Below are 27,161 nucleotides of genomic sequence, written 5' to 3'. Positions count from 1 at the left end.
TTTGTCACCACAGTGCAACGATGAGGATGCAGACATCTGTCAGCAGCAGGGCTGGCTCCTGCTCTCTGTCGCTCCCATCGCTTTCTTCTACAACAGGCCAGCCACACCAGTGTGCTTGGCAGCTGCAAATTGCACAAAGGACTGGAGTCTGCACAACCACAACCTGTTTTCCTGACAGGATTGCTGTCAGCCAAACCCTCTTGCACAGCACCACACTGTGCTGGCCCAGCACTGGGGGACAAGGCAGAAACGGCTTCAACCAGCCCAAAAAGCAAGCTGAACTGTGGCCTCTGCCAGCACCGAAACACAGCCAAACAATAGGAGACACCAGCACGCTTCCAGACTGCATGCACCCAGCATTCTGCATCCCTCTCAGTTTTATTTCTATCTCCCCTGTGCTCATCCTGCACCCCAGCTGCTCCCCTGGCCCTGCGAGCACTGGGGGCCTTGAAGCCTGACTGCAGCCTTGTTTCTGCAGCTGGTTGGTGGCACACACCTCACCCACACATGTACATCCCATGACCTCAAAGCACATTTTAAAAGCAATATTACAAAACAAACAACAACAAAAAAACCCCATACTTTATTCTTCTCCCCATAGGTTTGGTAGTTAATGACCCATCAAACGCACCATCATAGCATATAAACTGTTGCCATAGTGCTGTACTGGCTCAAGTCTCTACAGTTGTAAGCTTCACATGACACTCCAACTTGCAAGATTACGATACAAAAAATATGTAAAGTTTCAAAACCACATTATTTGGGGGCAGAGATTTAGAACAGTTTGAAATATCAAGTCAAAACAGTGAAAGATACTTAAAATGAGACACATGTGGATTCATGCTAACAGAAGTGCAACATTCTCTTTAAGAACCAGGCATACCAAAACCCTCAAAACCACTTCCCCTGTTTTTCCCACCCAGAAATATGTTTGCACCCTACTCAACCAGTACTAAAGTCCAAACAAAGTCTGGAATTTGACTGAATTTATTTTAAGATTTAAGGGGGGAAGGAATGCATTGCACAGGAGTGTTGGTAATACCCAAATAGAAATAAGCCAACCCCATGAGGGCAAACTGCTAGATGGAACTTTTTGTTACCTACTGTGCTAAATTATTCAGCTCAACCCTTAGTTAAAAAAAAAAACAACAGTTAGTCAAAGCTAATTAAAAAGAAACTCATGCTCTTACTATGGGTTGTCCATTGGTTTTCCACTTAGGGGTGTAACGTGGTAGAACTATGTTTATGATGGATTAAAAGAAGCTTTGAAGTCTTTGCATACCCTGTGTGAACACAACAGCTCCCCGAAGGCAGCAGAGCACAGTCAGACAGACCCAGGCCCACCAGCACGAGCTGCTCCTCCTCACAGGCTGTCTGCCTGGCACACAGAAATGGGAATGCGTTTTCATAGCTACGCAGAACTGTATGTGGGGGTGAGACTTCACTACTAGGAGCCAGTCTCTAAGCTGGCTCTTGGGATCTAAATCACACTTTTCTTTGGACAATAAATTTCAAGTTGCACTTACTGTCCTGTTTTTCAAAAAAGGAATGATGGACATAAAAAAAATAAACAAAAACTATTACCTAAATGCGTTAGTTTCAGCTGAAGCCATCTTCCATCAGAAACCATAGGATCTGATACGACAAAGTTCTCCCTAAGGATGTTTATGAATAGAGTAGCTCAGTGCTTTATATACTAGTACTGCTGTATTTTGTCTCGTATCAAAAAAGAAAACAACAAAAAAAGGTTTAACTGCACGTGCAGCCTCAACTCAAACCACTGCGATGAGCTTCACTGCTCACCCAGAGCCAGGCCCTCTTCCCTTGGGAAAAAAAAACACATGAAGAAAACACAAAATAAAACCAGAATGAAACGTCACCGCCGCCCCGCTGGTTCCACAGGAGCACATCCCTCCTGGGCCCTCACTCCTTGCTGTCCTGCTCCTCTCCCTCCTGCGTGCCATCCTCGCTGGCCTCCTTCTCCTCCTTGCTGCGCTTGTTCTTCTTGTGCTTGTGGCGCCGATGGCTCTCCCCTTCCTCGCTCTCGTGCTGTTTGCTGGAGGGGGTGGAGAGAGGAGAGGAAAGGCCTCAGAGCCTGCAGCAGCACAGCTCTGCCACAGCCGAGACCAAACACGCCAGCTGTGCAGCACAGGCAGAGCACTGGATCCAGAGCAAGAGGAGGCAGAGCAGCAACGCTGGGCACTGCGCTGCCGTGGGAAGGTTTTCTGCTCGCTAGGGATGATCTGGCACTGTGTGCAGCTGCACCTGGGCTCCAGGCAGCTGTGGGATGCCCCACACTGCGGCAGCACCCCAGCTGGGCAGGCAGTGCACTGTTGGGAATGCTGTCAGGGTCACTGGCTATATATAAACTGTCTATTTGTTTATAATAAACAATTATATATAGTCTGTGTCCATCCCACTCCTGAGGGAACTCCGATAGCCTTGCCATATCACCAGTTTTGATATAAAGCACTGAGGCTGCTGAGAAAAGGAAGAGTCCTAAATCTGAGAGATGCTGGGAAACTTCTGCTCTTCTGAACATGCTGGGAAAGCCCTAGGCCAGAAGCAAGAGGTGGGTCGATGCAGCTGAGAGACCCAGGTTTCCCAATGGGAGGGTAGGTCTGCTTTTGTTTTCTCACAAATGACCCAGCACTTCACCAGCTATGTGCGTTAAAGCTCCTCTATCTCCTCCACCAGAGCTGGTTTCCAGATGCATTGCTGGGGGCACTGACCCAGGATCCCTGGCACAGGGCAGCAACCCCAGCCCAAGTGGCTGATGGGGTGGTGCAGGGGACCTGTGAGCCCCACACTGCTCATGCAGCACCTGGCAAGCCCTGCGTTCTCTCTCTGTGTTCTGTTACTGGCAGGTAACAATATGGCAGTGGTTTGTGCCACACTGGAGGTTTAACCACCTGCAAGTAATTTCCTTGATGCGCAGTAAACTGGAAACTACAGCAAAGCTCTTCCATCCACCCGCAAATGCCTTGACCAGGCCCAAAGCACAGCCAGGTGGCTCAGGAGGGTCTCTGATGACACACTAGGAGTGGCCTCACACAGAAAGCATTCCTTCATTTGCTTTGGAAAAGATACTTTTCATTCTGCCACTTGAGCAACAGAGAGTGCATCTGTGTGTGGTCAGCAATCAGAGAAGTCACCTCATTTCCAACTGGTGGAGCAGCCCAGTTCTCCAAATCAAGCTCTCTGATTTGGACACCAATTTGGTGAATTCCAGTCTGAGTTCAGGAAGCTGAGAAATAGCCTTTAAAGCTATTGGCCTGTTAGGCCAGTATCAGCTCAGCTTCCATTTGTTTTCTGTTTCATATGGATTATGCTCTTAGCCTTTCTTTCCATCCTTTCGTTTCCAAACCTTCAGAAATCTGTCCCTTTTCGGAAACCTAAGGATGAGAACCTTAAGGACGAGAACAGCCTTTTGCCCGCAGTCACTATATAAGAGTTTTTCTGACACTACATTCAAGAAAGGGGAATTACTTACAGAGCTGTCATGAATTTCTTCCAAAAGAAAGCAAGCACCAAAAAAGAGGGAGCAAGTCTGCTCAAGTCATTACCAGGGCGTAAAGTGACGCAGCAACTGAGATTGTCTCAGACTGGAGACCAGACCCGCTCTGCACAGGAACACACAATTCCGAAATCGGATGCTTTTCCCATGGATTTGCACTATGCATACGTCTGATCTCTGGGACTCACGCAGCTCTGATGCGGTATCTGGTGCAGGCCGACTTCTCCTTTCTGAGACAACGCTGCAGCCCTGTAGCACCGACTGACATCCTGCCCTACTGCAAGCAGCAAGGCTGCTCCCTGCCCAGGCACATCTCAGGGCTGGAGCAGATCACAGGAAGCCGGCATGACCAAAATACACCCTCGGAGCACTTGGCATTTTGTCCAGAGCGAAGGTGAGCTCCCACCGGCAGCCCAGTTCAGCTCCAGGGGCCCTTACCGCCTCGAGGACTTGTGCTTGCTGCTCTCCTCCTTGTCGCGGTGCCTGCGCTCCCGGTGTCGGTCCTCCCGCTCCCGGCTGCGGTCCCGGCTGCGCCGATAGTCCCGCTCAAAGTCGTAGCTGCGCTCCCGGCCGTAGTAGCGGTACCGCTCGTCCTCGCTGGGAACAGAGTGGGAAGTGAGGCGTGGATGTGATGCTCGTGGGCTCCACAGCCAGGAGACGTGCTCACAGGACTGAAGAACCCCTCCCCATCAAAGTCTGTCACTCCCTGCTACCAACAGGCAGAGGTACTCGTGGTGCTCCTGAAAGCCCGAGCTGCCTTGCTCCAAATCAATGGAAACGTATTACTTTGGTCATTCTGCCTCCCCAGGTGCTAGACTATCTCACTGCACTACCGCTCCACAGTCTAACTCACAGGAAAGAATTACAAGTTAGGAGACTGTTTTCTTCCTCGTGACTTTAAAAACTCAGATTGCCCACACTGCAATTGTTAGAGACGCTGACAGACTCTTTCTGCCTGCACCCAGGCGTTCAAGGCACCTCATCCAACCTACACACAAGGGTGGGCACAATGTACCCAAACTCAGACTCATTCCACAGTCTCTTCTCTACTTTTGAAAGCTGATGTCTAGGGGGTTAATAGGAGCCGCTGTAGGAAACAATATTCAGCCTCAGAGAGAAATGAAGTCTGAAACAGCACTGTATGACTCATGGAAACAAGCCAGACAAATAAATGTGCATTATCAATCATCTGAGAGTGCTCTAAAGGATTCCATTGAGCATAGCCACTTGCCCTGCTTGGCAAGCATGATCCTGGAGGTCAGCGTGCTTGAAAGCACACAAAAATGCCAACGATATTCTCAGGACCTGGCTGTGGCAAGAACCCCTCAGGAAGTGCAGGAGCCTGGGCTTCTCGCACTGCAGTATGTTGGTCTTTGGTATGTTGGTTCTGCCCCAGTTTCTCCTGCAGTGCCCATAAACTTGAAAGAAAAAAGTCCAGGAAATTCTGCCCAGTTTACTTCATACAGGGGCCTGAGAGCTCCCAGAGCTGGCAGCACTGCACTGCCAGAGTGCACATTCTGGTCACATTCCGAATGACTGATGGCACTTCCGACCCTGAAGACTGCACAACACTGATGCTCCCTGGGACAGAAGTACCACAGGCACCTGGAGCAGAGCACATAAGGAATGGGTTCAGGAGCAGTCACTGCAGCTGAGCCTTCACGAGACCTAGATCAACACTGGGAAGATGAAGCTCCCTCTCCCATATGCTCCCAGCACTGCTGCCACCTGCTCCCATCAGCTCTCAGCTAGATGACTGTTTCAGCACCACTCAGGAGCGTCCAGGGTCTCCTGAAGGGTTCCTCTTTCCTGGCTGGCTCCTGGTGACTGGCACTCATGCCCTGAAGCCTCTGCAAGGACAGCTGAGCAAGGCACAGCTTTTATCTTTGATGTGACAGTTTCATTCACAAGACAAGAAGGGGCAGTTTTTATGGCTGCTGTTTCACACTGAGCTGTAAAACACTAAGTAAATAGACAGGGGCTATTCCATTCACTGGCCTCACATTACAAGTGGGAGAGCAAGCAGAACTGGTCCTGCTGGATTAAACAAAAAGAAAAGAGCCAGTGACACTGGCTCCTATTCACCCAAAGTCCGCTTTGCCAGAAAATGTAACTGGTCCAGGGCAATCCTCTCTGCACCCAGGACAGGCCGAGCCCGCACAGGCGGCTGCAGCAGGACCCCGCCAGCCCCAGCACTCACTTGTTGTACTCGCTGGTGGTGGGCGTGCGGTCCCTGTCCCGTTCCCGCTCCCGTTCCCGCTCCCGTTCGCGCCGTGAGCCCGAATACTCCCAGTGACTGCTGCCAGAGCCGCTCGCGCCTTTGTCCACCGTGGTCACCCAGGGCGTGTGGGACGTGGAGATGGGTGGGTAGCTGATGAAACCCGAGTCTGCAGCAAGAGAGCAGCAATCCTGTTTGCCTGGAGCAGTATCAGCATCCTTCCCACCCATCCATCCCGGCAGCCGTGCCCAGCCAAACAGCTGGACCTAAAGGTGATGCCCCGCTCTTGCAAACAACAAAGGCCCAACTCCCCACAGTGCCCACATCTCCCTCTTCACCTTTATCAGTTTGCCAAGAACAAGTGAACACCTTTTCCCTGAGGAAGACACAATCAAGACCGCATATTTACTGGTGTTGCAAAACCACCCCTGTCCTTTATGCCATGGCTATGCAATGCCACAGCTCTCTGCTGGCCCTCCTATGCAGGAGGCACTATGGGGTCCCCACCAGAAAAATTTCCAGACATCCTGGCTTAGATGGCAAAGGGGCCTACAGAGCTGGGCATCCTCCTGCTGCCAAGTCAGCCAAAATCAGTCAGCCATTACAAGGCTCCACTTCTGGGGTGTAAGGTAGCAGCAGGGACAGCAGCTGTGACTTAAGGATGCCACGTGATATGCCCAGAGCCACCAGTAGGTTCCAACCCAGGCAGTGGCCTGCAGGACCTGCCCAGTTGGATCAGGTCATGGCTCCGTGCCACTGGTCACTGACGAAAGGGGAGAGGACGGAAGCACCGCATGCAGGGCTGCAACAGAAGAAAACCTAAAGTTCTGGCACTGCCTCTGCCACCAGAGAACCAAAGGAGTCAGATATCCACATGTGCCTGCAGGCAAGGAACGTGATAAAGTGTAGGAAGAGGGCACTCGAAAGCTCATGGAGGAGATGTAAAGCTGATGGCTGTGCTTGTCCCTGAAGGGTCTGGGAAAAGGAAGAGCCAGTATGCATGCAAACAAGCATAAGAAAATGCTGATGAGGCACACAGGAAGATTCTCTGTAGCTAGATACCTACACTGAAAGCAGTGAGCTTAGGCTTAGGACTCAACTATGAAACTGTTTGTCACTGCCGCAGTATGGGCCACATTCATCTTTCTGAGCACCTTATGGAACAGTCATATCCAGTGTTTCCCACAGTCAAAGAAAGCGTGATGTCTGTAAGACTAAGAAAAGCCTGAACAACCAAACACCAAAAAGAAGAGATGCGAGCAGTCTGACTGTTCCTTGTCCTCAGTACTCACCCGCAGAGTTGTAGCCAAACGGAGGGGGCTGTCTGTTGTTGTAGCTGGCTGGCTGCCTTTGGAGACAGAGAATGGAATGCAGGTTACTCACTTCAGCAGCCCTTGGCTAAACCACCTGTAGGAATGTCTGTGCTGCACATTTAACCCACGTTTTATGAAGATATCCTCACAGGAAACCCCTGGTTCCAGTGACTGTGTTTAACTTTGCATTGTAAATTCTTAGCAATGCCCACAGGAGCAGTTGCTTTGTCACACCTTTTGAAACTGTTTTACCTCAACTGCTTGCCTTGCTTTACCCCTCCCTGGTGTAACTGAGGCACGGAAGGCTTCCTGGGAAATAACCCATGCTTACAAAGCACCTGGAGACTCACAGGGAATCTGGATGAACATAGCACGCTATCAACTGCTCAGTATTAAAGTGCAACCCTGAAACTTACTCTTTCCTATGCCATTAGCAAACAAGGCAAACCAGTGCAATCAATCAGCACTTTGCAAACAGAATTAAATCTGGAATCTTCTCCCATCTCCCACCCCGGACAAAACCTAGACTAGCAACCACTGGTGCTGACTTCAGGAGGACCCTGCATCACTCCTGCCTATGGAGAGTCCACCCCAGGCACAGCCTTACCCATCCAGCGTTGGGATGAGGAGAGCTGGTGGCGGGGCCAGAGGCGGCGGGAAGAGCCCTAAACACAGAATGGAAGTCATCACACAGAGACCACAGTCGTACTTGAGGGGAACAAGACTTCATTGCTGCTTACAGGTAAATGCAGTTAAAGTTTAAAATAAAATAAAATGTTTGAACAAAGACCTGTTTGGAATGCAGTATTTTTCCTTTAGGGTTACATCTCCAACCAAAATTAAAACTAGCTGTGCTAGTTTTGTAGGGCTACTGAAAGAAAAATGAAGGAAGCGCTACCTTATATTTTGGCTTGTTCATCATAAATGTAAGATTAATTATGGCATAAACATTAATCTTTACAGTCCTGTGGAAGACAGAAAAGCATGGGTTTTGAGATGCAGATAAGTTGCAACTATGGTAAAGGTTTTATTGCTCCGCTGATTAAGGTGAGTAAAAGAAAGTTACAAGGAACTTGTTGTCCATCACTGTTCTTAAAGGAAGCCAATTTTCTGAGCACATATTCATATAACTAAAAAACAATAAGAAGACATGGCACCAACAAGGCAGAGATCATAGGCTAAAAAAAAAAAAGGTCCATTTCTAACAAAGGACCACAAGCCACTACCTTCAGAAAGGAGAATTCAGCAGTACACAGCGGTGACCTGCAGAAGTGACATAAGCCTTTAAAGCTAAACTCTTCAGCCTTAACTAATGTGAAGTGAGAAGGACATGCCAATTGCTCCTAAGAGAACTTCTTCAATTTCTTTTCTAACTGCAAGCAACCATTATTTCCTATAGCAGTTACTGACATCCATTGGTTTGATTTTGCATAAAAATTCATCTGTTTACCATTTAACATCAAAAAAGAGCACACTGCTGATTGAAAAGATAGGAGCCATCTGCCCAACTGCAGCTGTTTGTGTTAAAGCCAGCAGCTCCAGGCTCCTCTTCAAGACCATGGAGATAGAGCCAGCTCAGCTGATGAAACCTGGGACAATTCATCACCTCCTGTAAGCATCTAAAGTAGGTCAGCAGAACCCCTCCCAAGAAGGGGGTCTCGCTGCAACAGAACCTGCCTGAAGTCTCTAACTCACCCAGCGGAAACCTGTGCTGCAAACAAGTTGAAGGACAGTCTCACCCTTAGATGCTTGTTTTTTCTTTTCTTTAAAAAAAGATCTTCCAATAAAATACAATGCCCAGAGCATTTCAATCACATTTGCTCACTTGCTCAAGCCCAAGTACTTCAAAGTGCTACTGTTATGAACACCTAGCTATAATGGTGGTGGATCACCTTCATTACCATAATTAGCAGGTAGTATTCTCCTTCATCTCCCTTTTCAACCTTGTTACCTGAATTGTAAGTTCCTTGTACCAGCCAGGTCATTTCTTCTACCTTACTCTTCCCAAACAACTTAAATCTAAATGCACTTGACTAGCACCTGACTGCTGCAGTGTCTAGAATCAAGACCAGCATTTGTATTCAGTTTCACTACAATAAAGCTTTCTAAATCCAACTTTATTATGAGTACTTAAAGGTTTCTTTAAGTACTACAAGGAGAACCAGCTCTGCAGTATTAATGTACACTGAGAGGAGTATGAAGAGTGATGTTTTAACAAACAGAAATTATCTGAGTCTCAGAGATAGCCCAGCTGGTAGAGGTTTTCTGCATTCCTATTTGGGAAGCTCTGGGCATACCATGAACACAAAAGCACAAACAAGAAAGCTGTGCAACAAGTTCAGCATGTCTGACACACAGTGAGGATAAGCACATTAGGTCCAAGAAAATGCTCTGAGTGCAGACCTGCAAGGAGATGCATCAACTGTGCAGTGCAACACAGAGGCAGCGGCCTGACTGCATGTTTGTGGTGGCCACCAGCCTTGGACTTGCAGATGTATGGCATCTGGTCAGAAATACTGCTACACGTTTTTTTTTCCCTGGACTAGGCAAAATGTATAGTAGAAAAAATAGTTACAACTAAAGGAAACTCAGTTTTGTGGTAGCTTTGAGCTAGTGAGGTTCACAGTTTATGCTAAAGATTGGTTGTTACATCTCGTTATTAGCATTCACTAGCTCTAAGGCACACTAGGATGCAAAGGGCTTCTGATGGAAATGGCATTTCTTTGGTACTTCTTGCATTCCTTCTGCTCAGTCTCACACCAAATTCCTATACAAATCATCAGTTTGTCACTCAAAGACCTGCTGTGTAAGATAAGAACTAAACTATTTCAAATCTAACTGGCCTTTGCTGGATTGTTCTTAAGAAAAGAAAGTCAGAAAGAATTAAGAACCCTTACTAATTGTTAATAAGCAGCTAGAGTTCAGTGCTGCACTGGAGTTTATTAACCTTAGATTAGTTGTGCTCTAAAATGGGCCCAGTGTCATCCTCTTTCAAGTTACTTAATCCAAATGCTCAATAGGGCCATCTGTGCATGCTGTTGTTATGAGACAAGTTAACACCTACCTGGAATTGGACCGGGTGGTGGCAGACCTACGGAAACAAACACACAACGAAAACAGATGAGGACAAAAGGAAAAGCACATCATCCTCTGCACCTCAACCTAAAGCTTTTGAATAAAGTTTCACACATTTGAACAATCAAGCCAGTGGAAAAAAACAAGTGCTCTTAAACAGTAACTGGCTTACAAAGAATTGTTTTCCCAAATTATGATGTTTACCTTTGTATCATAATATTAAATTCTGCTGCCTTCTCAGCAGAAGAATACTACATCATTCTTGAAGCACCTGCAGCAAGTCAGAACCAAGCAGGTGCTGTACTAAACAGCCTGATGATCTGACACAGGTCAGCAATTCTTGTTCTTTTCTTCTTCCACTGTTAATCAGAAACCCATTTCCCAACATTTAGCAATAAAGCAAAAGGATCCACAACACCTAAAGACCCTTTCATCGAAACAAAACCTCGAGTTTTTTCCTCACGGAACAGACCTATTTTAAAAATATTTAAGGACAAATGTTGAAATGGTTGAAGGAGACGCTGAACAACGATTGGTTAAGCCTAAGTACCTGCTGTCTGACCGCACGCAGCAATTACTGACCAAACTGACCTCTGATTTGCCCAGCCTGGGATGCCCCAGCCTGCAGCACGGGCTGCCTGCTCTGCTCAGCACCCACCTGGAGGGTGCAGTGGCGGTGGCACAGAAGTGACAGGAGGAGGGGGATGCAGGAAATGCGGCGGCGGTGGTCCAGCAAGTGGGGGTGGCGGAGGACCGGCTGGGGGAGCAAAGGGCTGCTGCTGGGGGGGCTGCTGCGGCTGCGCCGGCTGCTGGGGCTGCTGCGGGGGCTGGGGCTTGCTTCCGTGATCCCCGAGAACCTTGGGAGGGAGAGGAAAAGGAAAACTGTTTTTAGTCTTATTCATTCCTGCAGAAAGGACCTCAATGCAGCAGCATAAAGGAAGCGTATCACCAAAACGGGCTCTGAGACACCTGAAAAGATTAGGCCGTGCTGGGCCTGGGCACAGCACCCTTTGGGGAGGAAGAAAGTTATCAAAGCAAACAATATTCTTACAAACACACTTTCTCTTAAGCAGAATAGCAGCAAGACCAGATTCAAGCAGGATGCAGAGCTGTGCAAGACAGCTGAACATTTCGGCGTTACAAACACCGTCTGCTCCACTGCTGAGAGGCTGAATTCAGCCTCCAATAGAATTGTCACCTGCAGAGGCTTCCAATAAAAAACAGCCACCCTCAAGGGTGATGCTGCTCTGCTTTCTATTTGCCATCTTTTAGCCTTTTTTAAATCCAGTTCGTCTTCCACAAAGACAACAAGAGGCCAATTCTGCTCTAGATTGTGACCATGTAGGCCAGAGGATTCACATCTCCAACAAAAGTAGGTTAAACACTCTCTACTGCTGAAGGAATTAACAATATGCAGGGAGACCAGAATGACTTGGAAATACAGGGTATCAAAGCTTCTAAGTGGGAGGAAAAACAACCACGACCCAGCAAATTTTCTCTTAACAAATTCTTTTTTTGGCCTCAGTTGGTAAAAGCTGGAAACTGACCACTAAAGAGTAAACAGACCATGAGAACACATGTAAAAACACAAACCAAAAATTGTGCCCAGAAAGGGTAAAGTTGTCCTTTTGTTTTGTGAATTAACGGTGGTTAGTAAGAGAAAGGTAGTAGGAGATGAGTTCTTGCCATGTAAGTCTACCAGAAATTGATGGACATAGATCTGAACTGGATCCAGTTTGAAGCTGCAGGCTATGCAGGCCATGTCCTGTGATGCTTAGTCTAAATGTTACTTTGAAGAAATGCAAGCCCTACACAGGAGTTCTCCACTACAAGACTGGAAATTCCAACCTAACAGTACAGAGGAAGGGAATAATCCACATAGGAGCCCCCCAACTCAGCAATCTGAGAATACCTTGAAGAGCCAATGACAAAGGGAAACTGAGCATTCCCACCCAGATGGGAAGGCTGGTGTTTGACAGGACAATCTCCAGCTCCTAGCAAGGAGCTTTTAGCACAGAAGTTAATTCAACCTGCAAAAGAGAGTGATGCATACACACACTTTAGGAGGAGTGATACACTGCTCACTACTCTGTAGATGGGAACAGTTATACGGCAAGCCAGGAAAGCACAGACTTTCATCTGGGTTCACAGAGAATGCAGTAAAAATCAGAAAATTCTTTAAGACAGCTCAAAACATTTACCTGGATGGGATTTTCTTCAGAGGCATGCTTATCACGTCGTCTTCCTTCCACTCTCCTAATTGTGCCAGCCTGGCCGCCGATCACATCAATTGTCCCACCCAGCTTCCTGGTACAAAGCAGATGCATCTTTTTAGGCTCAAAGACATTACAAGGAGCAGTTCCCCTCCCCCAGCAGATACACCTCTCTCATGCACAGCAACATAAAGCAAAATGGCTAAGTTCTTCCTCTTCCAGGAAGGACACAACTCTGCAGGCAACACTAGCAGGTTAAGAGGCAAATGAGATGGGAGATGAATGAGATGGCATTTTTTCACATTTGGACAATTTGAGCTCTGCCTATAGGGATGAATTAGGTCTCTCTGAACACTTAGAAAGAAAGAACCACCACATATGGGTAAAAAATCGTGGATTTTAGACACAGCTTCAGAACTAAATCCTTTGCCATCTCCCTGGATTTGAGTAATAATTCCAGGATCATGCTGAATGAAAAAGAATATTTAATCAAGAGAAGCCTTTAGCATGATCAGTCTGGACAGAAACTAAGAGAAGTGTAATCTTCCAACCAAAAGTACTTACAAATGAGACTGTTAGATACTTTCCATCCCACCTCCCAACACTCTACTCTGTCAGTCAAAGAAGTTTTGCCATTGTCTTCAGCAAAATCAACACTAAGCCAATGAACAAAAGCATACTCATGTAGCCCAGACACAGTGCTGTCTGTGTGTTAGTGAAGCCAGTCACTGCATTCTGCTTTGTTCTTCTACGTCATACCCACATCGTGCTCAGGGCAAAACCATTGTATAGGAGCTTATTGTAACATCATTACAAGTTTGAGAGAGAGTGGGGCATCCTCATCCTATAATCACAAAGCAATAGATTTCTGTAAATTTGGCCTTAGACATGTTTTCCAGCAGTTACAGAAAAAAACATGGCAACTTTTCCCACTTCAGCAGAATTTTCTAACTCTGCAGGCAGTTTAAACAGGGTGAACAAAAACCATGTCAGCTAGCTGGTAAGACAAAAAATTTCCTCAGTGAAACCTGCTTACTTTGTCTAAGCAAAAAAAAGAAATCTCAGTGGTAATCCCAGGATTTTGGAGATGCTGTGATGCATCCTGTGAGGATATTCCTCCTGGTCCTGAACAAAAGCTCCATTAACCTGTATCAGTACTTTCAAAATGGACAAAACTGCAGCATCATTAAAACAGCACCAGCTTCTCTTATAGGGCTGTAGATTTTTCAAAGTTTAGGAGGAATGCATAACATGTGGAAAAAGCAGGACCAATCTGATGACACTATGAACAGTGACAGAAATGCTAGCATGTGCAAACACGGCTCACATGCAAACAGACCAAGAAGTGTTTTATAAGCTAATACTTGAAGTATTTGATTGATTCTTTCTCAGACAAAGCTTTATTTGGAAAAAGGAAAGCTGGGATGTAAGACTGATTCCTGCAAGATAGAACTCCAAGTCCCTGACCTTTCTAGTTCCTTACAGCTTTATTTTTCTGAAGCTTTTGATTAAAAAACCCTACTACCTTATGAAGTCAAAGCAATTTTCCCCACAGTGGCTGTCAATCAAAATAACTCAATTGTTTTGCTTAGTCCAGCCTTGTGGATTCTCTTGTGGCAGGAAGATACAAATTAGTGCTCATCTACCAGCGTAGCACACATGTTCAGAAACCAATAGCTCCTCTCATCAGTTGCCAAAAATGTAATTCATCCTCATTTAAAGGCAAAGATTAACATCAAGGGAATGAGAATAAGCCAAGTAAGCATAAGCCATCAGCAAGGTGTGCTCTCAAAGCTGAGGGATTTGCCTTGTTTTTCCCACTCCCAGAACCATTCCCCTTTGGCCAGAATACAGGAACCCATAAATGAGGAGGCAGGGGCTGCACAACCCTAAGCAAAGCACTGCTGCAGACGACAATAGGGAATGAATGACCAAAGTAGCTTCCTGCCAAATGAAATCTTCCTTCAGTTTCCAGTTTGAGGAGATTCAGATATAGCCCAGGTGTACCTTAACTATGTCAGAGTGCACACAAGCTTTACATCTGCATCATCTCTTACCTATTGGGAGGAGGCCCAGCTTTCATGCGCCCTCCGACAAGAGCCAAGAAGTCTGTTTTGAATTCTGTTTTGATGATATTGTTTTCCACTTCTTTTTCAGCATTTCCTGTTCTTCCTTGCTGGACCTAAGGAAGGCAACATGTAACACACAAGTTTAATGCATATACTTATAAATCACTGACGCATCAGAGATAAGACTCCACTGTAAGTCTCCACTGAGAAACAATCACAGTGCTCCTGCAAACAACCTATTCTACAGTCAAGGAGGCTGACATTCTGTAGACTAGTTGGCTACTCCAAACTGTTGTCCACATTTTTCCCCATTAGGAGTCCAAAAGTTTAATAATCGCACATTCGGTTTCATGTAGCCCTCAAAACAAAACTGAAGATAGTAATATTTGTTCTTGACTCACTGGTTCGAGTTCAGATTAACAGCTGTCAGCCACCTAATGAAATTCTACAAAGGTTCATATCCAAAGCAGTCACTAAAAACAAAATGCAGCTACACAACTGCAACAAGAACAAGCAGCAACCTTAACAGCCACCGATACCTAGCTTCACTCAGATCAATCCTGAAATCAGTAGTTCCATCAATCATACTCCTATCCACAGGATCTACTAATCAGACACCCCAAAACCTGGACAGCCTCAAAATCAACCAGACACTCACTCAGATCTTGCTGCTCGAGCGGTTCAAACTTGCCAGGCTGCCATAGAATCATAGAATCACAAGGTTGGAAACAACCTATAAGATCACCTAGTCCAACCATCACCTCATCACCATTGCCACCACAAGCACTAAATCACATCACGCAGCACCTCGTCCAGATGCCTCTTGAACACTGCCAGGCGACTCCACCACCCCTCTGGGCAGCCATTCCAGTGCCTGACCACTCTCTGAGAGAAGAAGTTCTTCCTTATGTCCAACCTAAACCTCCTCTGATACAACTTGCGGCCACTGCCCCGTGTCCTGCTCGTTGCCTGGGAGAAGAGGCCAAATCCCTCTTCACCACAACCTCCCTTCAGGAAGTTGTAGAGTGCAGTGAGGTCTGCCCTGAGCCTCCTCTTCTCCAGACTGAACAATCTCAGCTCCCTCAGCCACTCCTCATACGACTTGTGCTCCAGACCCCTCACCAGTTTTGTTGCCCTTCCCTGGACACACTCCAGGACCTCAACATCTTTCCTGTAGTGAGGGGCCCGAAACTGAACACAGCACTCGAGGTGTGGCCTCACCAGTGCTGAGTACAGGGGGATGCCAGAGCTGTTTGTTCCACAGAGACAAGATTTTTAGCAGCGAGATTTAATTTTTGAAGGCATTTTTGTATTTCTCATCACTGGAAGGAATAGGGAACAGCTCAGAAGTAAGTGACCACGTACCCTTATACTATCATCTCCATGACTACAAAAAACAAGTCCTAGTTTTACTGCACACACACGCAAGGATTACACGACACCTACTGTGATTTTATTTTCAGTGCTGATGGGAGGAGCAGGATCCAGCCCAAGCTGAAGCCGTCGCTGCTTTTCACAATAAGCTTTCCACGTCTCTTCATTGAATCCATAATTAAAGTAATCAGAAAGATCAGCACCTGATAAAGAGAGTAGAGGTTAACACTGGGATTCTGGTAGGCCTGCATTCTCCAACCGTCCTCCAACAGCTTAAACAAAGTTAAGAGAACAGCTCATTTCATCCTGTCAGAAATCTGTTGTGTGCCACAGCTAAGACTGCTGCAACTGGACTGCAGCCTAACCAGCAGTGGGACTGCTTGGGGAGTACAGTATGTATGCAGGCTATAAAAAGAGATGCTTCCAAACAGTCATTCAGCAGCTGGATTTTTTTTTCCAGACTGATTTCCCACAGTTGTTCAAAAGAGCTGAGAACTGGGGAAAGCACCACCAGTAAACAGAGTGGTGCCATAGAACCTTTTGTTAGCAAAGCTCAGGCAGCATCACAGCCTTGGCTCTTCTGAGCAGAAACTGTGGGGCTCAGCCATTTGATGAAACAGCACTAAAGTTTTCTTTTCTTTTTTTATTGATACGACTCATGCTACATTATTACATCTTAGACACGATCCTAACTGTGGTCATCCAGGATGTTATCTTACTTTGGTATTCACTCTTCTGTAAAATGTTCAATTTTCACATGAACACTTCTGAGTAAGAGAGAAGGCCTCAAACTGCAGAGATTGAATGCGGATGCACAGTGACAAATGCAGCAGCTCTGCAAGGCACACCTGGCATCAGGAAGCATCTTAGGGCATCCTGCACCTTGCTAAGCATCCCTTACAAGCCCTTGCAAGGGCAATCCCAGCCAGACAGTTCCAAAGCAAGCAGCAGATACACAAGGACTTGTCAGGCTAAGCTTGGATCTACAAAGCGAGGTTTAAGCTCATCTCCAAGGTAAGCTACTCCTCCTGCTGTACCTCCCAAATACACAGATGTCAGCAAGGCAGATTCAGAAACATTCACTTATCTCTTTGACTGGCCTATATTTCAGCCTTCTATTATTTTTTCCACACTGTATTTCTTCATCCTCTCTCTCAAACAGATACCAACCAGCTGAACAATTACCTGTAAAGGACATAAACCTGAAAGGCTGCTGAGTAAGCTACCTGCTTGCCATCTCAAATTAACTTATGGGCCACACCTCTGCAGACACCTTCCTTCTCTATTCATACTCCAATGCTGTTTTTCAGGGCTAGTCGGCACTGTTTTGGTTTAGGGATGTCAGCACGACCAGGCTGATCTCCATGCACTGACTCTGAACTTCACTTGTTTTCCTTTCAACTTCTTCTCTTCCCAGCCCTCTCATTCTCACACCACAATCAATTGGAACACTCCTATATATGAAAAGCTACAATTTTTATACTATTATTAATCACAGGGTGCTTAGTGCTGGTTTGATACCATAATACATCAACAGTTATTTGCACTGCTATACTCTGATGCCCTTCATTTCATGCAGACAAGAAATATCAAGAATATGCCACAGATAACCTTACAGAAGTACTACTTCTAAGCACACTAAAACTTCTGAAAGATGGATAATATACAGGGCCTACTGGGACAATAATTATTTCTGAAAAGAGACAAATGGACTTCACACTTCAGCTAATATTTTGTTAAATATTTTATCACATTAGCACAGCAAATACTTGGATCTCTTTGGCTTTTCCATTTACTTCTGTTTTTTCTGTCTTAATTTGATACAAGAGTTCATTTGTAGTATCTCACAGCTGTGGCTTCCAAGGAGAAATTTCCCTAATAAAAATGATGAAGACAGAAGAGGCTGCGCATATACAAAGATGTGCTGTGCAAAGTTGTGCCTACGTAACACGGTCTTGAAGCAGTAAGTGGGGACTTCCTCAGCCATACACCTAGGGGCAGAACCTGGCTAAGAATCAGGCAATGCTGTTTTTCTAAAAGAAAAATCCCACCGTATCAGAGTAGGAAGCATTTTGCTCTCCTTTAGTCAACAATCTGCAGCAGCAGAATTTAAGAAAAAAATGCTTTCCTGTTAGAATACGTTGCAACATGGCAATTCTCACCACCACTGCCCTGAAGAGGGGATATTTCAGCCAGGGCCCACATGGGAAAGCTGCACGGGGTGGCTGGGAGCACGGCCACCACAAGATGGAAGTGAGCTGCGGCACACAAAGAGCAGAGCATGTGTCACCACTGCCAAACAACTGTACTGTACTGCTCTCAGTGCAACGTTTACTAACTAGTGAATTAACTGTGTTTTTAAGAGTGTTCCCTTTAGGAAAATTATATAAATAGAGTAAGTGCAACCCAATTTTAGGTAAAAGCATGGTTTGAACAATCAAAACATTGTAAACCAGTTGTCTAGAAGCACATCAGAGGCTGAGCAAAATAAGTTCTTCGGGCATCCCCCTGCCATGGCAGCAACAAAAGGACAGGAAGTACATGTGAAATAAAAAAGACAACTGCAAAAAATATTTACCACAAGAAACTGTGAGGCCCCACCTGGTTTCCTCCATGGTTTGTCTTCAAACGAATCTAAATCCACTTCTATAACAGGCAATCCGTTTATATTCCCTGCGGCATCTAAATCAATACCTTTGGGCTGCAACTTGGCTTTGGAGAAAGAGAAAATGTTACTACCTTTAATGCAATGCCTTTAATCCACTAATTTGCAGAGCAAATTGCTCCAGTTAAAAAAGTGCTACTCTGAATTTAGTGCTGGCTTTACAGCACAGAGGAAACCACAATCAGCTTCTAAATAAAAAAATAGCTTAGTTACTCTGTAAATTGCCAGAGCACATTGCAGTTGCAGTTGAACAGCAGAGAAGCAAATTCAACACAGACTGATATTGGAGTGAATGATTACAGCATGCATGAAATTCATCCCAAACAAAGAAAAGAACTTTTCTCCCCAGGCAAAACACTAACTTCTCCCTCCCCAAACAAGCAGTTTTTGTTAAAACAAAAGACTTTTTCAGGATTTATTTTGAACAGACAATGTACTGACCGGAACCAGAAAAACCTCACTGGGTACAGAACCCCCAAAGGAAATTTGTGCTCATCTTCTCAATCACAGGGTAAGTTGTTGTTTGCATACAGAAATTACTGAAGCATGCAAAGGCCATGAAAACACAGCCTCACGTATGAGGAAGGACAGAACACAAGTCTCAGTATACTACATACATTACATTGAACGGTGAGGAAAAATTGATCTGCAGAAGGATGTGCAGATAATACTCTAGGCCAGACTTTTTTTTCTTTATTTCTCCATTTATTGTTCTGACTTTAAATCACATTCATTAATTTATTTTCCTCCAGAAAGAGAAGATTTGCAGCTGCTTCAGCTGCCTTTGCCAGAAAAGTGAAATATTACAAAATGTAAAGGATGAAAGTAACAGCAATACCTGAAGCTGATGCTCCATAGCCTCTACCCGTTTTTAAGTTCAGATTCATAGGAGTTCCCCTGTATGGAAAAGAATGACTAGATTGGTTGGTACTCAGACAAATTATTTGGAATTTTTCTACAAAAAGTACAGTCAAACCCTGACATCCTTCACAAGACACTTAGCTCGCTTTGGTTTACTCACACCTCTCTACAATTTTTAATCCAAGCTGGATCACCTTAGAAGTGAAATTCACTTAGCACAGTTTTCCCTAACCCTGTGGAAACGCAGGAAACAATCCGGCCAACTGGCCAACAACATTAATATGAGGGAGCTGTCTTAATGGAGAACACAAAGGTATTTCAAAGAGTTCTTGGTTGCTATAATGGGTATGATTACTTAAATGGAACTGAACAACACGGAAATTAAAGCTGCACCTGTATCACACACTGAGGAGAGAGGCAAAGAAGGATCAGATTTCTAAAAGGATGTCTACAAAATCTAGTGAGCTGCTGACAGAAAGGATGGAGCACTGCTTTTCAAAGCAATCCCCCAGACTCAAACTACCTCTGTGACTGGAGATGTGAAAAACACATGAAGTAAAAAAATTAGAATGTGCTACAAAGTACGTGCAAGTTATTTCCTTCAGAGGAAGGCTGATAAAAGCAAAAATACTCCTTATTATTTTTATTAAGCCAATTCAAGTATTATTTTAATTCAGTGACACTACTTCCTAGCTCACAATCAGCCTCACTATGAATCACAAGAAACCAGACAGCTGAAACTAGTCAGCTCACAGCTTTTGTAAATTCTTAACAATACAGATCTTTCTTCTTGAAGCTTTCACAGATGATGAATTAAATGCAGTTTCCCAACTTCTGTTTTACTCAATCAAGCAATAATAAATATTTGGTTAATTTTCCAGCAGCAGATCCATGAAACATCATACCTATTTTAACAATGGATTTCAACAAGGAATTCCATTCCTGCTTTCTGGCCATTGCTCCCATGTCTCCCAGAATGCAGACCAACCCTTACCCCTGCCTTCCAATCCCAGTTAATGCACCAGCTCCACCTCAGATCAAACCCTGTCATCACCCCAGCAATACATACATGTACGATGGTGCTCCAGTTTTAATATTGCCAATAGTAACTTTCACGTCGTCATCATCACTGTCACTATCACTGTCTTCTTCATCATCTTCTCCACTTGGAAGGGCCTTACAAAAATAAAACACACAGGAGTTTACTAACACATAAAATAGAGAAGTTCCTCTGGACAGTAATTCTAATCTTATCAATCTTGTATGAGGAAGGACTGTTATAAAGAATGACCTGATATAAAGATAATGTGTTCTATTGCACTCCAAAGCTGTACAAAGTTGCCCATGGAGACAAAAAAAAAAACCCACCATGGATGCCTTCAACACAGACAGAGGCCCGTGAAGAAACTGCTGTGTCCTTTGAAAAAAATGACTCTAGACAAGAATCAAAGCAAGACTTCTCAAGGTGGGACTGATTGATCCCAGTTCAAAGAATTGGGACACATTTCTCAGATCCAGCTCTTCCACTGTCTTTGAGACAGGTGGGAGAGCCTGACATTCCTTTACTGCTCCACAGTCATGGTATAAAATCACAAATAAAGTCACCAAAATATTCACCAGCCTTCTCGTAAGGCCCTTGAAATAAATATTCTCTCATACTACAGTCTTCACAGCAGGAAGCTGCTGAACAGTTCTCTTTAGCTCATTTCTCACAATGAGTTTGTTAACTTCACACATTCATTCTGCAGTTGCTGATTTGCCTTCAGTGCAGCACCCACTGTGATCAAGAACACATCTCTGCTGCTCATGTACAAGAGAGCAGGAAACCTCTAAGATATTCAGCAGGTGCAGCTTTAAAAGATGCATGAGCTGAATTAACACTTCACCACTACAAAATGGCACGGGGAAGCTGCTCCCAGTGCTCCCTCCCTTTCCACAGCAAGCAGGTTTGACAGAACTCTCCAGGAACACTATTAACATACCACAGTGACAGAAAATAACCTCACTGAAAAGACTGGAGGACAGACAGGGCAGAAGCAAGCCTCTTCCCATCACTCAGTATTGAGATGAGGTCTGAGGAAGAATCAAAAAGAGACCCCCAGCAATCTCAGCGCTTTGGGCCTTCTACTGCAGCATTCCCTGTATTTTACTGATCCCCAAATAACATTATATAGAGAGCTGATGGCAATACCGTGCTTTTCCTTTCAGCCTGTGGCTTCAGAGGCCTTCCCTCGCCATCTCAGTGGGCATAAGCAATGTTCAGACCACAGCTCAATCCCCCCTACACAAGACCAAGATGAGAATCCTGTTGCTGTCACCAGCAACAGGACTCCACAATAGTACAAATGTATCTGAGAGCAGGACCAGCACCTTCACAAACAGATTGTTTTATATATGAACATTTACGAGCACAAAACCAGATATGTCTACCAGTTGCAGTGGAACACATACATGCTGTGACACCTCTCTGTCTTCACTGCCGACGGGCCGGTTCTCCTGAGGAGCATCTTGCAGAGGATGAGAAGATTCTGCATGTCTAGTAAATGCAACAGGCAAAAATAAGTAAAAATCCAACCCAGAGGTTCACCTACAAACGTCTCTAAAGCATTTGCCCAGGTGACTTTCATACAGAGGTTCTATTCATGAAGTGTGCTTTTGCTGCTGGCAGTTACCTCAGATGTGGGACAAATTGTTAACCATCCTTGCTTGGCTTTGCTTTTCTTGGGAAGAGCAAGGTTAGAGATTCCAAAGAACACCTGACAGACAGCAAAGCCAAGCATCACTCAGCTGTTTATGCTTGTGGCTGCTGCAACAGCTTTCAGTTTTGGTTTGACACAATCACCACTGATAGAAAAAAACCATAATTCAACGTCCTCAGAATAACAAAAGTTATCTTGTCCTGTAGACTGCTAATAATATGTGTATATAGTAAACAACAGGGACGTTTAACCAGTAGAAATCAAGGAGAAAGTGATTTTAGTCTTCCCACAAATTGCTTACATTAAACTTTAACTACTTATTGATGAAGAAGAGACAGAGAAGTATCTACCCCATCTTACCGTTCATTACAGATTAGTCCTAATGCGACAATGGTCAGTTTCAGATTTATCTCCCATGAAACAGTTGGTACATTGCTAACATTGCCTACTGCATTCACCAAGCAAGGAAGTCAAACTGGCACACATAAGCTAGAAAAGAGTATACTGAGTGTTACAGATCTGGCAGGTGAAGAGAGGCCATTCTTCTCTAATGGCACAGTTAAAAACCCAGCAGAACTTCAAAACAATTTTGGCTTTAATAACACACTGCTGGAGTAGCCCAAGCCAGTTTTGCCACCAGTACTTCGTGGGGAAAAAAAAACCAACAACTCTGCAATTAATTTAAAACATCACATCTGATAATAAACACACACAAAGTTATCTTCAAAAAGAAACACACATAACACCCAACAGAATCCAAACACTGGTCAGATTAAAACCACTGAGAAGGCTGCACAAAAGGACACACCAAACAGATAAGCCACAGATCATATTAACACAACTCAGCAGCTAGGGAGGAAAAAGAACAACAAAATCAGACAGGAATAATTTGAGCAGTCACTGAAGCTCTCATCTTGCAAAATCCCCCCATATACAGAGAACTTCAGTCAAGTCAAGACCAAAGAGATGGACACTTCAGCAGCTGAAGTGATGTTTGTGAGGTGATGGCTGAAGACACTTTGTTATACAAATTAGCAGAGGTGTCTAAGTGAAAAATCAGCCTCTGGAAGTACATCAAAGTCACAGACGTGGCCTGTTACACGAGGACCAGAAGATGCATCACTACAGCAAACTTCACAGATGGCTCCAAAAACTTTGACAGAGGTTTGCCATATCCAGGCAACCTGTAACATTGATCTCAATCCTGCAGCTTTCTTAAGAATCAAAGATGGCCGAATAAAGTAAGAGTGACAAGTATTACCTCCAGCTTTCAGTCACATGAAGTATCTGTGGGTGCGCATTAAAATGTATGAACTGGAGTTCAAATAAACACTTGCTAAGTAACAGTCAATCCCTAAGCTGTCTGCTCTGTGGGAATGAACCACCTGTCAGGACCACAGCCATCACGTGCAGGCAAAGAAATGTTCTATTTCCCTGGAAAGCCAAAGTAACCCCACACACTGTGTGCGGATGGTGCAGCATCCAGCACAGACTGCAGGCATCCAACATGTCCCTTATGCTAGGAAATGACAGCAGGCCCTGTGTCCTGCACCATGCTTCGTGGATAGAGGCAAACATTACAGCCAAGCCAGCACCACATCCCTGGGTAACTGCTAACAGAGGCCACAAAGAGACAACGTCACAGAACGCACCACAGCTCTGAATTCAGGAGGATACTCACTGTCAATAAGGATGCTGTCACATATATCGCAGCTAAAACTTCTGTTTTGTTGTTTTGTTTTGGTCAGTTTGTCCTATTCCCTAGGCACAGGGCATGTACTGCAGCAGTAGGATAGTATATATGTAGTAGGTGATAGTAACAATCACCAAAGTACCAGATTCCAGATCTACAATGACTTTAGGGAACAGTGAATGCAACCAAGAATGTGTGATGGCTCTGAGCACAGCACAGCTTAATGAGCTCTGGAGCCTTCTGACACCATCGTGCATTTGAAATGGCAATAGAGAGCAACTGCTGAGAAAAAGTCCTGCTGGTGCAGAACACACTGTGCAACTGTGGAGGAGTTACTGTCAAGAGCAGGCAATGATTTCATGCACAAAAATCAATACTGATCACTGGGTTGCTTCCACAGCTTTCGCTTGACAGTCTTACCTGAACCACATAGTTCACAAATCACACAAAAAAATTTTGACTTGATCATATTAAGGTTTTAACTTAGGCTCAAGGATTTTAGCTTTTCCAGGCTATATGCCACAGTATTAACACCAGACCAACATCAAATCATACCCCCAGGCCATTTTATTTTCCCTGGATATTAAACTGGAGAATACACCCGATTTAAAATTTATTTGAGGGGAAAAAAAGGAAGAAAGAGTTTTAAATTGAATGGGCCGACTGACCCAGTTCACCTTACGCACATACAAACACTGTGGGCCCAGTCTGACGGCAAGCGGCCCCATGTGATGGGGAGGGTGGGAGGCACCGGGCAGCAGCACTGGTCCATGGCATTCCTCAGGCTGCACTCAGCACACCTTGACCACTGCAGCACAGTCTTAGAATGAACAAACAGCCTCCGACTTACCCAGAAGTTGGTCCGTCTTCTTGCTTACCAGTGGTGTCATCTGGAAAAATGGTAACAATGAAATTATTCAAGTGAAGGCACAGCAGACAGATTTAAGTACAAAATGTGCACAGCGAGAGAAATACCCAGTTGTGACATGGCAAACGTAACCTCAGGGCAGCCTAAATTTCAACTAGAAGTGATAGAACCAAGAAAACAACCCACAACCGACCAAAACACGCCCAACAGCAGCCGCCTGCAGAAGGCTCCCAGCAGGCACAGACTTCAACACCCGCACCCACAGGGCAGAACAGCCGCCTCAAGGCACGCGCTGCGTGGGGAGCCGGCGGCAGCCGCGGGGCTCCGTGCGGCTCCAACACATCTGCGGAGCCGTGCGGCCGGGAGGCGTGAGAAGACTGCGGGGGCTCAAGCAACCCCGGCTCGGCCTGAGCCGCACCAACACCGGAGACGCCGGGCCCCGTCCCCATCCCCGGCACACAGCCGCACCCCGGCCCCGCTCCCCCAGCCCGTCCCCCGGCCCCACGCCCAGCCCACGCCGGCCCGTACCGCCGTACAGCCAGTGCTCCTCATCCTCCTCCGCCTCCAGTGGCGCCCCGCCCGACACGGCCCCGGCCGCCGGCGGCTCCAGCTCGGTGGCCATGGCCGAGAGGAGGAGGAGGAGGAGAAGCGGCGTCCGCGGCCTCCCGGGCCCCGCTCGGCTCCCGCCGCGGCCTGAGGCGAGGCGCGCGCCCGCAGCGCTCGGCACGGGGCGGGGAGGGCCGCAGCCGCCGGGCCGGGCCGCGCCGAGGACGCCCGGCTAGCGAGCCGCCATCGCTCTTTCTTTGCCTCCCGCGGGAGGTGGGGACAGGGACAGGACGGGACGGGACAGGACCGGACCCCCGGCGGGAGCGGAGGCGGCCCCGAACCCCAGCGCCACCCGCTCCCGCCGCCACAAAGGCGCCGCGCAGCGGGACGGACAGCACGCATGCGCCGGTGCGGGAGCGCATGCGCCGAGGAGGCCGGGGGAGCGGCCGAGCCGCGGCTTCGCGCCTCGCCGGGCCCAGCTGAGGGCGGGGCGGCGCCGGTTTCTGCTCTCGGGCGGGAAGAACGCGAGCGGGCGGCAAGCGTCGGGGCTGACGGCCGCCCGGGCTGCGAGCGAACAAGCAAGCGAGCCGCCTTCGGCAGTCGCGGTTGCGGTAACGGTTCAGTCCTTCGCAGAGGCATCCGCGCGGCCCGGCCGTATCTCCGTGTGAATGACGGCAGCGCCTTCGGGGCGGGATCTGTGAGCCGCTGCCGGCGGTGCGGAGCAAGGCGCCCGCTGCAGCGCTACGGAACGGCGGCCGGAACGGAGCTCGCCCCGCTCTGCGCTGAGGAAGGCGAGAAGCTGCCTGAGAAGCGTTCTTTGCCATGGAGAGGTGGAAGCGACTAAAGAGAAAGGCGCGGATTTGTACGCGGATTGGCTACGAAGCAGAAATACAATACGGCCATTACGGAGACAAATGGGATCCTTTAATGAGTCGCGTTATTCTAACGAAGAGGGAACCATCTGCGTCGTTGTACCTGGTGTAATGCTAGAGATGAGCTGCCCTTATCACCAATCCCAGCTTGTTTCTACTTACCCGTATTGAAGGAAAATTAATTCAAACGCAGTACGAGCAAACATAAAGCAAACAGGGTGATCCGAAAGAGAAAAATTTGCTTGTGAGAGAAGGATAATATTTAGTCTAGCAAATGAAGATTTAAATCTATACAATTTAAATCTATAAAAACTAAATCTCAGCTGGAACACTTCAACTGCATATGATACAACACTTACAGCAATGCTGATACAAAAGATGTATAAAATTATCAATATGTTGGCACACATGTTTTGGCAAGCTTCATTACTGAAAAGTCCAAGAGTAGAATAAGGGGCAAAATCCCAAATGTTCTTAAAATGGACCTTTGCAGTAGCCTAGGCAATCACATCTCATGACCCTTCATGGATTAATATCGCAGCTCAGCCAAACGTTCCTATACGTGGCATAATAACAAAGGAACATTCTCTACGTTTCTCAAATAATAATCAGCAGCAGTTGCATGCCTAAACAGCACGTCAACCCAGGTGCTTGTCCAAAACAACTGAGGACATCAGTTTTCAACAAAAAATACTGCACGTGCCTATTTTGGGAATGTGATGTTTGCCCCCCAGGGATGAACCGAAGGCTTTAATTTTAAGCCTTGCTTTCACAGCTACAAAGTTACCCTGCTAACACACACAAAAGGCTGCATTGTCCTCTGGTCACAGTGCACTACACGAGCCAATGATTTATTTCATGAACACATTATCCATGCTCAGGTTAGGCTCCCTCTGCAGTGCTACTGCAATAAAATAGGAAAACCTCTGCTCTTCTCCACTCTCAGAACTCTGCATCACTGCACTCCAGTAATGACAGAGCATCTGTGAAGAAAAGTAAGGCTGCAGCAAAATTCCACAAAAACTCCTGGTTAAAGAGGGTCTGCGCACCAGCTGAGATGGGGTACATGGAAGGCTAAATGTGATGTTCATTCTAGAATTTTGTTTTTGGGAAAGCCTTGCTAAGTTTTCCAAGAGTTGTCCTTTCAAGCAGCCAAACCATGCTGGGAGTCCCACTGC

General features: G+C 46.2%; 1 protein-coding gene across 1 annotated transcript; it reads right to left on the bottom strand.

The window, feature by feature from the left end:
* Positions 1-548: 548 nt before the first annotated feature.
* On the bottom strand, positions 549-25,220 carry LOC122183079 (pre-mRNA 3'-end-processing factor FIP1-like). Its single transcript, XM_042876837.1, has 16 exons — positions 25,094-25,220; positions 24,548-24,587; positions 21,757-21,841; positions 20,375-20,481; positions 19,283-19,341; positions 18,381-18,491; positions 15,852-15,982; positions 14,394-14,518; positions 12,325-12,430; positions 10,782-10,980; positions 10,113-10,139; positions 7,656-7,713; positions 7,028-7,083; positions 5,718-5,904; positions 3,956-4,114; positions 549-2,056 (listed from the first exon to the last, which is right to left on the bottom strand). The coding sequence occupies exons 1-16, from the start codon at positions 25,185-25,187 to the stop codon at positions 1,924-1,926; spliced, it is 1,677 nt and encodes a 558-aa protein (XP_042732771.1). The 5' UTR covers positions 25,188-25,220; the 3' UTR covers positions 549-1,923.
* Between the last annotated feature and the right edge of the window lie 1,941 nt (positions 25,221-27,161).

This window comes from Lagopus leucura, unplaced genomic scaffold (genome assembly GCF_019238085.1).
Source record: "Lagopus leucura isolate 7727_CA_CO unplaced genomic scaffold, USGS_WTPT01 Super-Scaffold_100016, whole genome shotgun sequence".
Lineage (NCBI taxonomy): Eukaryota > Metazoa > Chordata > Aves > Galliformes > Phasianidae > Lagopus > Lagopus leucura.
The sequence above is the reverse complement of the archived record's forward strand: the minus strand, read 5'-3'. Positions and strand labels throughout refer to the sequence as shown.

What these genes read in the sequence shown, in the direction of transcription:
- LOC122183079 (XM_042876837.1), bottom strand. Translation starts at nt 25,187, where the DNA reads ATGGCCACCGAGCTGGAGCCGCCGGCGGCCGGGGCCGTGTCGGGCGGG. An exon ending in ACAGAGAGGTGTCACAGCAT is followed by an intron (nt 20,482 to 21,756) that starts GTATGTGTTCCA and finishes TATTTTTGTAAG; the next exon opens with GCCCTTCCAAGTGGAGAAGA. An exon ending in ACCACCAGCGAGTACAACAA is followed by an intron (nt 4,115 to 5,717) that starts GTGAGTGCTGGG and finishes CTCTGTTCCCAG; the next exon opens with CGAGGACGAGCGGTACCGCT.